Source organism: Populus euphratica, unplaced genomic scaffold, assembly GCF_000495115.2.
Source record: "Populus euphratica unplaced genomic scaffold, PopEup_1.0 scaffold1988.1, whole genome shotgun sequence".
Classification (NCBI taxonomy): domain Eukaryota; kingdom Viridiplantae; phylum Streptophyta; class Magnoliopsida; order Malpighiales; family Salicaceae; genus Populus; species Populus euphratica.
The window spans coordinates 14,861-31,774 of record NW_011501823.1 but is presented as its reverse complement, the minus strand read 5'-3'; the positions used below and the strand labels follow the sequence as shown (position 1 = coordinate 31,774).

General features: G+C 34.3%; 2 protein-coding genes across 2 annotated transcripts; both read left to right on the top strand.

The window, feature by feature from the left end:
- The first annotated feature begins 5,633 nt into the window (after nucleotides 1–5,633).
- On the top strand, nucleotides 5,634–10,215 carry LOC105118479 (guanosine nucleotide diphosphate dissociation inhibitor 2). The gene is made up of 13 exons (XM_011016446.1): nucleotides 5,634–5,959; nucleotides 6,501–6,563; nucleotides 6,667–6,750; nucleotides 6,861–6,968; nucleotides 7,069–7,241; nucleotides 7,464–7,575; nucleotides 7,682–7,762; nucleotides 7,889–7,951; nucleotides 8,097–8,198; nucleotides 8,310–8,434; nucleotides 8,910–9,120; nucleotides 9,212–9,286; nucleotides 9,791–10,215. Exons 1-13 carry the CDS (start codon nucleotides 5,873–5,875, stop codon nucleotides 9,839–9,841), a joined length of 1,335 nt encoding a protein of 444 aa, XP_011014748.1. The 5' UTR covers nucleotides 5,634–5,872; the 3' UTR covers nucleotides 9,842–10,215.
- An 848-nt stretch (nucleotides 10,216–11,063) lies between these two features.
- On the top strand, nucleotides 11,064–16,914 carry LOC105118476 (serine/threonine-protein kinase rio2-like). The gene is made up of 9 exons (XM_011016443.1): nucleotides 11,064–11,670; nucleotides 11,962–12,050; nucleotides 12,162–12,279; nucleotides 12,377–12,450; nucleotides 12,547–12,594; nucleotides 12,753–12,921; nucleotides 13,646–13,765; nucleotides 14,642–14,746; nucleotides 16,480–16,914. The coding sequence occupies exons 1-9, from the start codon at nucleotides 11,179–11,181 to the stop codon at nucleotides 16,666–16,668; spliced, it is 1,404 nt and encodes a 467-aa protein (XP_011014745.1). The 5' UTR covers nucleotides 11,064–11,178; the 3' UTR covers nucleotides 16,669–16,914.

The window sequence follows — 16,914 nt, the reverse complement described above, 5'->3', positions numbered from 1 at the left end:
CTTACCTTTCCATTCATATAAAGTAGACCTAAATTTGAGATCTACATCTCTAGATATGATCTAATTACTAAATAGTGTTCCAGTTTGGACTGCATCGACATCTCTTTTCTAAGTTTGACTATCTCTTTGTCCTTTCAATTTTAGTTCTTAAATTCATCAATCAATCCTTTTATTTATGTGATAAGCCTGCATTAAAATGAACATTTATCATAAATTAAAGGTATCTTATATTATTAGATATATTATTATAAAATATGCTTTAGTTAAGGAGTTATTAATACTTCAAGTGTAAAATGATGATATAAAACCTTGATAAAAATACACTTTTAAGTATCAATCAAGTTGGAAGTGCTACCATCGTTTTGATCTCACCTATTAACATTATCCTTCTCCTCCAAATAAACAAGCTTTTATTATAGCAAACAATAACGGCTAGGAGAATGACTGATATACAGACAAAGGTGTTACTCACCATATCACTCATGATATGGATAATCCGAACTTAAAGAGTGATGACTATACTAGTACAAATCAACTTTAAATTGGCAATGGTCAAGATCTGCATATCTCTAAAATTGGCAATTCTTCTCTTTATACATTTTCTCATTTCTTTGTATTGAATCAAGTTCTTTTAATCCTTTAAATTTAGAAAAACTTACTTTCAAGTTCTTTTAATCCTTTAAATTCAGAAAAACTTATTTTCTGTCCAAAAATTATGTACTGATAATAATGTTTATTTCGAGTTTCATGATCAATATTTTCTTGTGAAGGATTACTTGGGGACCCTCCTTCATTGAGGCCATATCAGTAATGGGTTATACCATTTCTTAACAAAAAATGTTCCTCCTCAAGCCTTTTTAAGTGTTCGCATTTCACTTGATCAGTGGCACCGTCACCTTAATCATGCTGCTTCTCAAATTGTTCAACGTGTTTTGTCCTTAAATAAACTGTCAATTGATAAAATAAAAAAGGCATTTTATATGTCCTAATTGCCAATTAGCAAAGAGTCATGCTTTGCCTTTTACTAATTCAACTTGTGTTTCAAAATCTCCATTAGACTTAATTTTTACCGATGTCTGGGGTCCAACATTTGTAACCCCAACTATGAGTGTTCGATACCATGTTAGATTTCTAGATAATTATTCTAAATTCTTATGGTTAGTTCCTATTAAATTCAAATCTGATGTTAAGCGTGTTTTTCTTCAATTTCAATATTATATGGAAAAAAATTTAGTAGTAAAATAAAGGTCATATAATCATATTAGGTGATGAATACCATAGACTTCATAATTATTTTCAAGCAAATGGCATAGCTCATCATATTACATGCCCTTATACTCATCAACAAATCGCTTTAATTGAACGAAGACATAGAAAAATTGTTGAAATAGGCCCTAGTTTATTAGCACACTCAAATTTACCTCTATTTTATTAAGAAAATGCCTTTATATTTGCAACCTTTTTAATTAATCACCTTTCAACACTTATCCTCAATAATTTGTCACCTTATGAAATGCTATATAACTAGATCCTAATTTTTTCTTTTTTATGTGTATTCGGATATGCATGTTGGCCTAATCTTAGACCATATAATAAATATAAATTGGATTTTAAAAGCAAATCTTGTATTTTCATTGGCTATAGTGTTAATCATCATGGATACAAGTGCCTTGATTTATCAACTAGTTATGTTTATGTGTCCCATCATATAATATTTGATGAAAATATGTTCCCTTACTAGAAAAATGTTTCCTCTATACTATCCTTAAAATCCAGCTCATCTATATATATTACTTTGTTTTTTCATCTTTCAGTACTACTACCTGCCATATTTAATGATATGCAAACTCAAAGTATATCATCCGTAACTAATGATTTTATTCCTTTAGTGTCTCACTCTATAGGAACAAACAAAGAACCACTTGTTTGGCATACTACTTCTATCTCATAACTAGACATAATTGCTGTTAACCAGCCCATTTCTTCTAGTATATCAGAGACACCTCTTTAAGCCACCTTAAATCCTACAGTAATGCAAGGCAGTACCAGCACCCATGTCATGATTACCAGATCAAGAAATAATATTTTTAAACCAAAAACTAACTCTGATGATTTTGAGCAGTATCCTCTACTAAAACATTACTTACCTCTCTTCACTCTTCTAATAAAAAACCAATATGTTATAGTGATGCAGTCAAGTCACCACAATGGTGAACATCATTGAATGCAGAGTTTAATGCTTTTCTACATAATGGGACTTAGTCATTAATTACTCCTCCTTTTAAAGCCAATATCATTGGCTACCATTAGATATACAAAAAAAATTAAAAAAAATATTGATTGCTCCATAAAGAGGTTTAAGGCCAGGTTAGTTGCCAAGGGCTTTCATCAATAAGAAGGAATTGATTTTAATGAAACATTCAATCTTATTGTCAAGCATGCACAATTCAAATAGTCTTGTCCTTGACTGTTTTTTATAACTGGCAGATTAAACAAATTGCTATCCAAAATGCATTTTTACACGGTGAATTGAAAGAGGAAGTTTATATGGCCCAAACTCAAGGCTATATCCATCCTTAATATCCTAACCATTTTTGCAGATTACATAAGTCAATTTACGACTTCAAACAAGCTCCAAGAGCTTGATTCTCTCGTTTAACAAATAACGTATGGGCAATTAGATTTCTTGCTAGCAAGGCAGACCCTTCTTTATTTATTTGGCACAAGAATGTTCTGGTTGTGATTCTTATTTATGTTGATGATGTTACCATCACAAGCAATTCTAGTACTATTATCCATAATATACTTCAAGACTTACATTTAGATTTTGTTGTTAAAAAGTTTGGTGATCTTAACTACTTTTTTGGAGTGGAGGTCTTGCACTCAACTGATGGTATGTATCTTACTTAAAGAAAGTATGTGGTTGAACTCATAAACCGCACTCATATGGCATAAGCAAAACCATGTACAAGTCTTATATCAACTACCTTTCACCTATTTGCAACCAAAAAAGCTAAGTTTTTAGACCCTTCTCTTTAGAAACAGGTTATTGGTAAGCTGCAATATTTGGCATTTACTTAATTTGATCTTTTATTCTCAATTCACAAAGTAAGAAAGTTCATGCATAACCCGTTAAAGCCATACTGGCAAGCAGTAAAAAAAAAAAACTATTTTATCTTAAACATTCCATATCAATGAGACTATTTCTTAGTCGGTCTTTTAACTCTACAATTCAAGCTTTTTCAAATTTTGATTGGGTAGGTGATCGTGATGATCGACGGTTAATAAGTGTTTATTGTGTTATCATAGGCAACAAGCTTATCTCATGGCGCTGCAAGTAATAATTTACAGTTGCTCGTAAAAGCATAAAAGCTGAATATAAGTCTTTTGCAGACATTGCTTCAAAACTCCAATGGTTGCAATTAATTTTATTTGAAATTGGCTTAAAAATTCCAACCCCCTAGTGTTATGGTGTGATAATATTGTAGCCACATACTTGACTACTTGACTGCTAATTCTATGCTTCATTCTCGTACTAAATATATCAAAATTGATTTTCATTAAATGCATGATCAAGTTTAAAGAAAGCAACTTATAGTTTATTTCATTTGTACTAAAGATCAACTGGTTGATTCATTAACAAAAATAGTGTCTCCATACAAGTTTTGAAATACTTTGGCCAATTTGAATGTTCGAGCTCCTCCCTTTAGATTTAGGGGATGTGTAGAGAAAAATACGGAACTGCTCAGCAAACCAAGCAATTGTAGCTATCAATAAGAGGAAAATCTGGAGAAAGATTAGGAAGACCAACTGATCTAATCTACCCCATGTCTTCTGCTAAATTTCAAATGTTGATAAGATTTTTTGTTAAGATTATTATACTATACCCAAACTTTATAAAGAGTAACCTTGTATCAATAACATTCATGTGATAAAAATACATTCTCTACTTCACTGTTTTCTTTAAGTTTACAGGTTATTACATGCTAAAAAAATCTAAAACTTGGGTTGTATTATTTTATTAAAGTAGGATCGTGATTTTGAAGAAGTAGTAAAATACTGCTTTATTAAAAAGCTTTCTGTATAATTGTCTAGGTGCTGGATAAGCAAATGACTTTTGTAGGTTTCTAATAGAGAAGCTTTGTAAAAAGCCAGTCTACTTTTGATATATGATGTATGACCACCCATGTAGATTTAAAAATTCATCGACCTCATTATCTTTCTCCACCCTTCCTTCTCTGCCACTCCTTTCATTTTCTTCATTTTTCGACCTTTGCATTCCTTCATCTATTTTATCTTATTTTACCTTTATCGACTCCTGGCTCCTCTTACTGGTATATGTATGGATTTCGATTCACCAAGGCATGTTATAAAGCTTATACAATAAAGTGTGGTGTCAAGGCTTGGCTAGCCCTTCCCTCTAATTTTCCTTCTTATTTTGTAGCCCTCGTTCAACAACATAGTGCATTGCGGTTGCATCTGGGTTTATGACTTGATAATTGTTGGTGGCTCTTTGCTAGCCCTATGAAACCTAATTATTCTTGCCATGTTTATCCATTTTTATTCCCAAGAATAGCTTTAACTATTTTCAAGCCGATATAAATAAATTGAAACTATGTTGGATCCGATGATTGATGCTGGGTGTAAGCCTCCACAGGAAGCCAGAAGTATTAAGCTGTACATAATATGAGAGATCACCTGACCCCACCAATGCCTAAGTTAATAGTCTCTGGTCTCATTACCATGTGCTTTCCATATTTATCATTCAACATTTATTTTCAATGAATTATTTTTCTATAGTTCAAAATCTTGTATTCTTGTTATTGTTGTTGTGTTTTTTTATAATAATCTATAATCGAATAAATAGTTCTATAAATAGATAGGTAAAATTGAAAAATAAAAAAACTTGCACAAAATTTCATCACCACTTTGTAAAAAACCATTAGGCATGAAGATATTAGATGTATATAACTTGATTGGTGAAATAATATTTCTGTTTGAAAAAACATGGTTTTTGACTGCCGCACAAAAAACATATTTTGTTAAGAATAATATGTACATAAAATTAGAATTCTTGATATGGGCATTTTCACATAAAAAGAAACATGTTTTATTTTTATTTTTATTTTTAATATTAATATATCAAAATCATAATTTTTTTTTAAATTAATATTACAAGTTCCTATGCAAGAAACAAATTTAATTTTAGACAATCACAAATTTAATGAATATTCACTAGATTTAAAATAAACAAACAAATAAAGGTATTGTTTGCTATTATTTCTCAACTTGTTTTTTGAATAAAAAATAGGTTGAGAAAAATAATATAAATAGACTTTAAAATTTATTAATTTGAGTATAATAAAACTCATTTGTGATTAATTTTATGTTTTGTATTTTAAGTGTAAAGTATTTTTAAAAATATTTTTGTTTAAAAATATATTAAAATAATTTTTTATTTTTAATATCAAAATTATTAAAAAAATACTAAAACAAAATAATTTAGTATTTTTTTTAAGACTATAGTTTTAAAACACATGCTAAAACACAAGTTATTGCAATCCAAAATACTAATCGAACATGGATGCTCGGGTCGGATATAAATGGATAGAAATCTGGTATTGACCCTATCCATCACAAGTCCCATCGTCAAATAAGAAGGGCTCGCATCGTGTAAGGAAGGTTTTTTCCGAATTAACACACAAAGCATCTTTGCTTTTGGCCTTGCTTCGGATTATTTAAACAATTATTTATTGCCATTGCCTTTGGTCTACTGTCTTCTGCTTCTCCTTCTGCCTTTCCTCCTGCTCATCCATCTATCTATCCTAACCCTAAAACCCCAAAAGGAAAAAATATCATTTTGATCTGAATCATGGATGAAGAGTATGATGTGATTGTTTTGGGCACTGGTCTCAAAGAATGCATCCTCAGCGGTCTTCTCTCCGTTGACGGCCTCAAGGTCGGTTCTTCTTCTTCTTCTTCTTCTTCTTTCCCATATTCCCAATATGGTATGTGATGGATCTATATCGTTTGATTTGTGAATTTTTCTAGATTAGGGTTTCCTACACAGATCAAGCTGATTGTTAATGGTTGATCTGATCATTTATATTTGTTTGGATTTGCAAAGACTCTGGCTTTACTGGAGCTATTTACTGATTGATTTAAAAAATGAAAACTTTTCAGATGTTTTTGGAGAAACATGAATTGATTTCTGGTTCTTTAGCTTCTTATGCGAAGTCTTGAAATGGGTTTTCATTGAATCGTTTGCTGGGTTTTGGGTTTCTCTTCAATCATGACCATCCTTCCTTTGACTTTCGAGTTGCAATCGTAGGAAATGGATCTGTTTGTATGGAATTACTGCAAATATCTGTACATGATTTCTGTATTCTCCTTTTGACAACTTTCTGCTGTATTTGTATCATATTGAGTTTTATGCACTTGTAAGAGTGTATTTGTTGATGCTAACATGATTACGTTTCGTGCATGTCTTGTTAAGTCAGGTCCTGCATATGGATAGGAATGACTACTACGGGGGAGAGTCTGCGTCGCTGAACCTCATTCAGGTCTCGCTATTCATGATCTGCATTTGCCAATCACTTTTTGTTTTTCTGCTACTCACTACTCTTGTGAGTGATCGGTTTTGATTGTGAATTAATTTATCTACAGCTCTGGAAGAGGTTCAGGGGAAACGATAAGCCTCCAGCACATCTGGGCTCAAGCAGGGATTATAATGTTGACATGGTTCCTAAGGTGTCTTTCCATCTTTGCTTCTCAACATTTCCTGTTATCTGACCAGTTATTCTATTGAACTTGTCATTTTATAATCTCTGCTCTTTTTTCATGTGTCTCCATATGGCTAGTTTATGATGGCAAATGGCAATCTTGTACGTGTCCTCATTCACACAGATGTTACCAAGTATCTTTACTTCAAAGCAGTGGATGGCAGCTACGTCTTCAACAAGGGAAAGGTATACTTATGTTCAAGCTCAGTAGGGGTTGATTGATCTCATTAGTTTCTATTGTGATATGTTTTTAACTCAAAGCTGTCGGTATGGATTTCTATAATAGGTCCACAAGGTGCCCGCAACTGATATGGAGGCACTGAAATCTCCTCTCATGGGTATTTTTGAAAAGCGCCGTGCTCGCAAGTTTTTCATATATGTCCAGAATTACGAAGACAATGATCCTAAAACCCACGAGGGAATGGACTTGACTAGAGTGACTACGAGAGAACTGATTGCGTATGTTCTTGCTCCTGGTTTTATATTGCAACCATGCCTCTTTGTGTGCTACTTTGTAATACCTAACCGCGGCTTTTATGGATTCTCATGTCATGTTCAATACCTTTATTTTGGTTTGAAAAATATCTTAGAAGTTATTTGGATTGCTGTGAGTTAATTTGTATTCAATAATAAACTCGGTGAGCACAGTTTTTTCTTATTATCCAGTTAACTTTTTGTCAGAAAATATGGTCTTGATGACAATACCATAGACTTCATCGGTCATGCATTGGCACTACATAGAGATGATCGCTACCTAAATGAACCTGCACTGGATACTGTTAAAAGGATGAAGGTGATAATCTAAGTATAGTTTTCGTTCAAATGTTTTGATCTCGGTGACATTTGAAATTTTTTATTTTATGTGTTATTTGAAAATTTTCCTCCTGATTATGTGATAGCTATATTCGGAGTCCCTTGCCCGTTTTCAAGGAGGATCACCATATATTTACCCTCTGTATGGTTTAGGAGAGCTCCCACAGGTAACTCGCTCACTCTCTCCCTGCCTACCTCCTACCCCTTCTTTCTCCACCTGTCTCAACCCTTGACATGCTAACTTGTTATATACTGAAATAATGACATTTATCTGGGGGTGTTGTTCCACCCAGGCATTTGCACGGCTTAGTGCTGTTTATGGAGGCACATACATGTTGAATAAACCTGAGTGCAAGGTACTTGTTTACGCTTCTGAAATTTGATTTGTTATTTCTTGTGCAATTGCGTCACTCTATATATGCTGATAAAAATATGCGTGCATATGACTGTTGTTGTAGACTGGAAATATAACATGGAAGTGGCAAATTGCTGTAATTTCAGGTAGAGTTCAACGAGGAAGGCAAAGTTGCTGGTGTCACATCAGAAGGGGAAACTGCTAAGTGCAAGAAAGTTGTTTGTGATCCTTCCTACTTACCCAACAAGGTATGGAGGACAAAAAAATAGTTATTGAAGCCAGAATCTGTGTGTGTGTGTGTGTTGAAGATAAAAAATGAATTTTCCATTATTTACAGAAAGTTGAATGCATTTGAACAGGTTAGGAAGGTTGGTAGGGTTGCAAGGGCAATTGCCATTATGAGCCACCCAATACCAAGCACCGATGAATCTCATTCAGTGCAGGTTATCCTGCCACAGAAGCAGCTGGGTCGCAGATCAGACATGTGAGTTCTAGATACTTGATCAGTTGTACAAATGTTCTCCTTTCCAATCCCATATTATTCTGTAAAATATTGAAGGATTATAATTGGACATTCCAACATTATTGATTTTTAGTGTTACCATCTATCAGCCTACTTTTGAGTTGTGTTTTTTACAGGACATGATAGTTAAGTATCTTGTCTGTTGCAGTTTAGGTGCTCTTATTTTTGTATTTATTGCTTTCTGGTTTAGTGTATTTTTTCCTTTGATATAGCCTTTTCCTGGCAAAACTCTGAAATCCGTTTGCCCACTTATCATTTTTTTTACTGTCTTGGAAAGCTTCGTTTTTGTTTTATGACATTCATGGGGTACAGTTGAATTGCTTACTCCAATTGAAAGGTCTATCTGAAGGGGAAGCTTTCATTACTGTGACTCAGCTGGAAGAAATACATTGCCTCTCTCTGTGCTAAATTTTTGTGAGGCTTCTGTGTTGAGCAGGTACCTTTTCTGCTGTTCTTATACCCACAATGTTGCTCCAAAGGGAAAATTCATTGCATTTGTATCAACCGAGGCAGAGACTGATCATCCTGAAACTGAATTGAAACCTGGAATTGACCTCCTAGGTCCTGTTGATGAGATATTCTTCGATATTTATGACAGATATGAACCGGTCAATGAACCTTCATTGGACAATTGCTTTATTTCAACAGTGAGTGAAATTTTTTTATCTGAATAATGCTGCTGCTAGTTATGATTCCTTTATGGATTCACCCTAATTCGAGTTCCTTAATGTTTGGCAGAGCTATGATGCCACAACACACTTTGAGTCAACTGTTACAGATGTTCTGAACATGTATACCATGATAACTGGAAAGGTAAGATTGCACTCTCTGGTTTTGGGAGCGTTTGTGGTAAAAAACTACTCTTTGTGGAATCTCCACCATCTTAGGCTTGTGATGTTAATAGCTGCAATTCTGTTATGCACACAATTGTGATGTTAATCAATTCAACTCATACAAAGAGCCACGTGATTGACTTCTAAGAAAACTATTCACTGTTGAATTCTATCTCGTTGGTATAAGTTTTTGCCAATGTGCATGCCATTGATTGTTTGGTTGGATTATGTCAAGGGGAACATCTAATTAAGGTTTGTCCTTGACCTTTGGAGGAGGCACAAAACTGGGGGTTTGCATTTAATTTCTATTCGAATTTTAAAATTGAACTGGGGCAATATTTGAACCAGATCCTAACTAAGCATCAAAGGTAATCAGTTCTTGTACATCATTTAAAGTTAATCGGATATGGTGTTTTTCTTGTTGCTTGTCACTTTTTCCGTGCTGGAATCCACGTTGCAATCAATTCTACCTTTCATGTTACAGGTTCTTGACCTCAGTGTGGATTTAAGTGCTGCCAGTGCTGCGGAGGAATGAGGAAAGCTACATTTGCATGCACCGCAAACGTGCTTTGTTCCAAGTTGCTTTGAACATCACAGATTTCTCTTGGGAATTGGCTCGTAAAAGCGGGCATCAGACTCATCTACTTTGTCCTAGTCTTGGGTTTATCATTCCTTGTCTTAAACTATATACCATGTGACCTGCGATAGAGATATTTATGTTTTAAACGCTGTTATATTTCCGAAGGGCAATTTTTGTCTGGGTCATGTCAGAGAGGAGTTGCTATTTCTTCTGCAAGGTTGGGTTATAGGGTGGTGGAGTCCTTGGCTATATTTTATAATAGACACTGCCTTTCCATATTTTACATGAATGAAATGGGCGCACAAATTCAAGGTGTTTGTTGCTTCAGAGAGGCAATGTGAAGGTTCTTTTGGGTTGATTGAATGCTGAATCGATAAAAGGAGTCAAGAATTAAACTCTTTAAAATATTTCCTAAAAAGGAGCCAAGAACTGCAAGATGCTACAGTTTCTGCATGGTTGGCTAATTTCTAAGCTTTGACTTTATGGTGTTTGGTATGGTATGCAGGGGTGTAAATTTGATCATGTTTTAAATCTTTATTGATGTAAAATGTAGAACATAATCTTTCAAATTAGGGCTGGTAATCACGATTTAGATCAGATTACAAGACGCTAAATACAATTTTCCTTTAAAAAATAGGAACTTGGACCTGTTCCTAGTAGCGCGCGCGGATATCAAGCATTGAACAGCCTTACGTGTTATGTCATTTATGCCTGTATTGTCTTTTTAACGGGTCCTGTTCATGTCTGCTTTCACTGGACCTGCTAGCCTTCATGGTATGATTCAAGATTTAAAATATAAATTGTAAAGCGATTATGTTGTGATCGCATTAATTTTTAACCTAATTTGACATGAAATTAGCTTGAGCCGAGCCAGGGCTTTAACTGATTTGTTGTGCCCAATCTTATTAACTCGATTGGATTAGAGTAGTAAATAACGAGATAAAAATGAAATCATTTAATGTTATGTACTGTATAGAATTATGCATGCTTGCATGAGTGGCTGTGGGGGAGCTTCATGGTTGAAGCTTGGAAAATCTATCACATTACTATTATTATTAATATTATTATTATTATTTAACATGATAAACTAAAATAAAAATTAATTTTATTATTAGCATGTAAAGCCCGGCCCAGCCCGGCCCACCACTTAGTAGTGTATAATGACCAAGCAACGGTGTTTCTCTTTCTTTACCTTGCTAGTTTATCTTGCTTGCTGAGACCTACGGGCTGCTACTGCTGTGGTAGACGACGACAACGGCGGCGCCATCGTCTGATTGATTCCTTTCACAAACATGAAGCTAGACGTCGACGTGTTACGTTATCTCTCGAAGGACGACTTCAGGGTGTTAACAGCCGTAGAGATGGGGATGCGAAACCACGAAATAGTCCCCGCCGAACTCATAGACCGAATAGCCTCTCTAAAACACGGTGGCACCTACAAGGTCCTTAAGAACCTCCTCAAGCACAAGCTCCTTCACCACGACTCCTCCAAATACGACGGTTTCCGTCTCACTTACCTCGGCTACGATTTCCTCGCCATCAAGACCCTCGTTAATCGCGGTGTCATTTCCAGTGTCGGTCGTAAATTGGGCACTGGTAAAGAATCGGATATCTATGAGGTTGCTGCTGAAGACGGCACCGTTTTGGCCATGAAGTTGCATCGGCTTGGGAGGGTTTCTTTTAGAGCTGTTAAGTCTAAGAGGGATTATTTGAGGCATCGCTCTAGTTTTAATTGGCTTTACTTGTCTAGACTCGCTGCTCTTAAAGAATTCGCCTTTATGAAGGTAAACCTTTCTCTTCTCAAAGAATATGCTGTATTTTAGTGGGCTGCTTTGAATTTTTCTCATTTTTGGAAAGGATTTAGCTTTATCGTGTCGAATTTGTGTTTTACTTTTTCATTCATTAAAATGGGTTTTGGCTATTTATTTTAAGGCAAGGTTTGTTTTCTTTGTTCTTTTAGCTTGTTACTATATTGGGTTGTTATTAATTCTTAGAAATAATTTAGCTTTATCGTGTAGGTATTTGTGTAGTATTTTAATTGGTTAATAATGGATTTTGGTTATTTTTTGAGTTAGGCATTGGAAGAGCATGAGTTTCCGGTTCCAAATGCTGTGGATTGTAATAGGCATTGTGTGATCATGTCACTTGTTCAAGGTTATCCGCTGTGAGTGCTGCTTGCTCCTTCTTTCTCTAATCTAATGTGAACTAAATGCATATATCTTTTTTCTTTCTTTCTTTCTGGTTGTAATGGATTATTGAATGCTTGTGTGATCAGTGTCCAGGTGAAGGAATTACAAAATCCAGAAACTGTTTTCGAGACGGTACTTGGCGTTATTGTTCGTTTGGCAGAGCATGGTCTTATTCACTGTGATTTCAATGAGTTTAACATTATGGTATGCATTTGATACCAACTTTAAGAGTTTGCTGTTGTTATCTTCTGTTTTTTTTTTCTTTTTATTTATTATCCTTGTGAATTGCTGTGCTTTGTAGATTGATGATGATGAGAAGGTCACCGTGATTGATTTTCCACAGATGGTTTCTGTATCTCATCGGAATGCACAGATGTACTTATTCAGCTCCCATCTTCATCACCATGTCAATTTAGTTTTCTGATATGTTGGATGCAATAACTGATTCATTAACACATTCCCATTTCCCAGGTACTTTGACCGTGATGTTGAATGCATCTTTAAGTTTTTTCAGAAGAGGTCAGTCAGTGGTTATTTTGCTAAATTCCTAATCTGATATTTGAAACTTAGACTGCCAATTGGGTAGTCCTGGATTGCATCTTGTCTTCTGGAATATTTCAAAATTTCCTAGCCATTAGGCAGTTTCTCATGCTTAATAATTTCTATTGTCTCCATAGGTTTAACCTCTCTTTTCAAGTAAGCACAGATGATAATGAAGGCTCTGATGCAGACACAGATGAAACTGGCTGGCCATCCTTTTCCTCAATATCCAAATCTTCTGGTTTTCTCGACAAGGAACTTGCTGCTAGTGGCTTCTCAAGGAAAGATCAGGAGGACATTGAGAAAGTATGGTGAAGCATTTTCATTAAATTGTCCTATGGGGGTGGGAGGTTTTATTTATTTTTTCTTGTATCCTGCTTCGTTGGTGCTGGTGCGCTATTTTGAGGAATTCACCCAACTTTATCATCAACTCATATTAAGTGAACATGACTGCAGTCTGTCCAAGGTTTTGTGTTGTATCATCAACCTTTGATATTTGATAGGCATGTGTCAACGTCTAATTCCTTTGGAAAGCTCCCTACTTATCTTGTAGTTGCCTCTTTTCTGTTGAAAGCCAGTCTTCTATTGCATGCGCTTGAACATGAATCATTGCCATTTGCCATCTCTATGCACAAATTTGTAGGTACATCTTGTAGATGGTTTTATGAAAATTACTTCTCTTGTATTTTTCTGTGGTTCTATCTCTTACTATCTAGTCTGTTTACCCTTAACATTCAACTCAGTGTTGGTCCCATCAACTACAAGTGATGCTCTTTCCATAATGTCTCAGTTCATCTGCATCTTGTTGGAAAATAGGACACTACAGATCTTTGATGTAACAGTGAAACTCTTTGTCTTTGTTGTGGATTTTAGGAGTTATGAGTATGTATTTGATGGTGCTGGGTTTCAGCTTTTGATGTTCCACCTTGTACCCTTTTCTTTTTGTTCCGGGATAGCATGTATAATGAAATAAAAAATCTCATAAATGATTTTGCATTACAGCTCTGAATGAAGTTCGATTTTTTTGTAGTTCATTGAAGAGGACATAGATGATACAGACTCTGACAGAGAGGAGTCTGAAGATAAACAGTTTGTTGAGTCGACGGAAGCAAATGTCAAGGGTTTAAGTTCTTTGCACTTGGAGGAGCAGGTATATTTTTCTTGGCTTTTATTGTCACTACCCATTTTAGGGGCCTGACTTAGAAGTTCGCTACAAACTGAGGCCTTAACCTCTTGATATCACTGAGTGTAGTTGAACTTTATGTTGCTTCATCAGAACACATTGATGGAAGAACACATTGCATTATCTGCGGGCATGGAAGTGGGAACTTCGCCATGCCTGTTAGGGAGTTGCAATGATTAATTTGGATATGGTGTTTTGATTCTTGGGTATCTTGAGACATGATAAGAAATTTATCTTACTAGTGATGGTTAATCATCGGAAAAGTAGAACTTTAAAGATCAAGAGTTGGTTGAATTTAATTTGTTTGAAGTTGATCAAAAAATGGAAAAAAACCAGAATGATTTTCGCTATCGATAAGGTGACCCTGTTATGGATTGTGTACTTTGTGCTCTGCCCCTTTTGCATGCTAGCGAACCAAAACCCTTTTTCAGCTTCTTATGTTTTTATAAATGACTTTAACAAAAGAGATCAGGGAAAAATAATTATACCATTACCATGACATGCAAGAAAAATTCTTAAACAGGCAATTTACGGAGAGTGACAAGGAAACAAGTGGATATCTGATCAATGTTGAAGATATTTAAAGCCAAAATATTTATTGATGGATTCAAGTATGCAAAGATAACCATTCTAAAAAGTATAATATCATGGCTTTGGGAAGGATGCCCAGATTTAAATTGCAGACTTGCAGTCTGCAGTTTATTTAACTGCATCTCCTGGAACACACGTGCATTCAATATATCAATGATTTTTGTCTATTGTTATGTACTCTTGTCCAGAATGTTTTTGTTCTGTATCCCTGCATTGGATTGTTTTAAATTATTAAGAATAATTACTTGTCAGGAAGAGCAAACTTCAAACTCTGATGAGGACGGGGTAGAAGTTAAGCAATGGAGTTGCGAAGCAGGTCAAGATAACAGGCCTGAAATTCAAGATGACAGCGACAAGGTACATTTTCAATTATTGTTTGCTCCAGCTGTTAAATTTTTTATATTGGTCTGACGTGTAACCTGATATAGGCATGCATTTTTTAGGGGTTTGGATTACAGTGTTACTTGGGGCTTAGCATCCATCCCATGTGCAAAAGTTTATTGGCTCAAGATATTGAGCTTGTGGATGATTGCATCTTTATAATACATCCCTAGTATTCTTACTAAATACTTGGTTCCCCTGCATCACATTTTCCTTCTGTCGGATTATATCTTGTGAGGGATGTTTAACCACATACTAAATTAACAATAGCTCTATTTCTTCTCGTCTCTTTACAAATGCCCCCAAAAGGAAAATGCTTCGTGTTCTAGGCCATGTTTGTTTTCCGGAAAATAGTTTCCGGAAAACTACTTTCCAAACTTTCCCGTGTTTGTTTGCCATTAGAAAAGTTGGTCAACCAAAAACACTTTTCGGTTAATGAAAAACACTTTCTGGTCAATAAAAAACATTCCAGTCAACGGAAAACACTTTCTAGTCAACGAAAAATATTTTTCAGTCAAAGAAAAATTTAGCTTGGTTTTCAGAAAAGTATTTTTCTTTTTAGCTGTGTTTGTTTTCTGGAAACTGGTTTCCAGGAAAACGCTTTCCAAAATTTTTTGTGTTTGTTTTTCAGAAAGTGGTTTCTGGGAAATCACTTTCCAAACTTTCTTGTGTTTGTTTGCTGTTAAGAAAGATAGTAAACGAAAACACTTTTTAGTCAATTAAAAATTTGGCTTGGTTTTCATGAAAGTGTTTTTCTGAAAAATTTGGGCGGAAAACACTTTCCGGAAGTTGTGAAAAATTTAGAAATGTCATTATTTGCTGATTATATCAAATTTGATCCTCAAACTTTTGATTGCTATATATATTTTGTTTTGAATATTTATTTTTCAATTTCATTTCTTAAAATTTAATTTTTATATTAACTTTGGTCCTTATTTTTATAATTGTTATTTTCTTTTTTCCTATTATTTTTTTATTAAAATGTTTTATCTATCAAATTTGGTTCTCATTCTTTTGATTGTTACTTATTTTATTTGAAATACTTTATGAAATGTTAATTATTATTATTTTAATTTCTTCATTTTTTTTTAAGATTTGATCTTTATTATTTTGATTATTATTTATTTTATTTGAGATAATTTATGAAATTATTTTTTTTTCAATTTTATTATTATTTAACTTTTTAATTTGTAAGATTTATTCCTTGTTATTTTAATAAACTTGAGAAAAATAAAACATTAATAAATTATTTTCCAGTTTATTTTTTATAAAATAACCAAACACTAGAAAGTGTTTTCTAGTTTATTTTTTATAACACTACCAATTATCGAAAAATAATTTACTTTTCAGGAATTTATTTTTCTTGAAATTTACTTTTCAGGAATTTATTTTCTCGGAATTCACTTACAAAAAAAAACTTTCCTGTAAACAAAGTCCTAATGCAGATGTACTTTTCATTGTAAAGTTGTGTTGGTTTATTTGCGTGGTTGTATGTAACTACATTTAGTATCATCTTCTATATCTTCTCTATTTCTACTTGATCCTCTAGGTAGAAAGAACAAAAAAAACGTAATTTGTTTGTTGCTCTTCATTGTTAAAATTTTAGTGCCATGCTGTTTGCGCTGCTTTATAACACGCTATCACCTGACATTTATCTTTCCTTTCCTTCTCTTCTTATGTGCAAAACTAATAGCAGTTTCATTTTCCAGGAAGAAGATAATCAAAGTGCAATTGAAAATGATGCTGAACTGAACAAGAGTCTAAACAAGCAAAGAAAACGTGCTGTAGCAGCAGCCCGCGGGGGCCGGAGGAGTTTTGCATCCAGAAACTCTTACAAAGACAAGGGTGGCAAATCCTCCCAAAACTCCCGAATTCAGAAACAATTGTGCAGCTGGTGAAATAAGCGAAACCTTTGAAATATGCGAAACCTTTTTGTAACGATAGACAGATAGAGATGGTGTCGATTAAGTTGTTTCAGAAAAAAGTGAAGAACAGCTCCAAGTGTAATCATTGTGTATGCGGCATAAATGGAAAGAAGTATAAGGAAAGCTGAGAGCGCAATATTGATTTCGTCCCTGTTTCCAGTATGTTGGAATGGAATATCATATATATATTTTTTTTATAACTACTTATCTTGTAGGGAA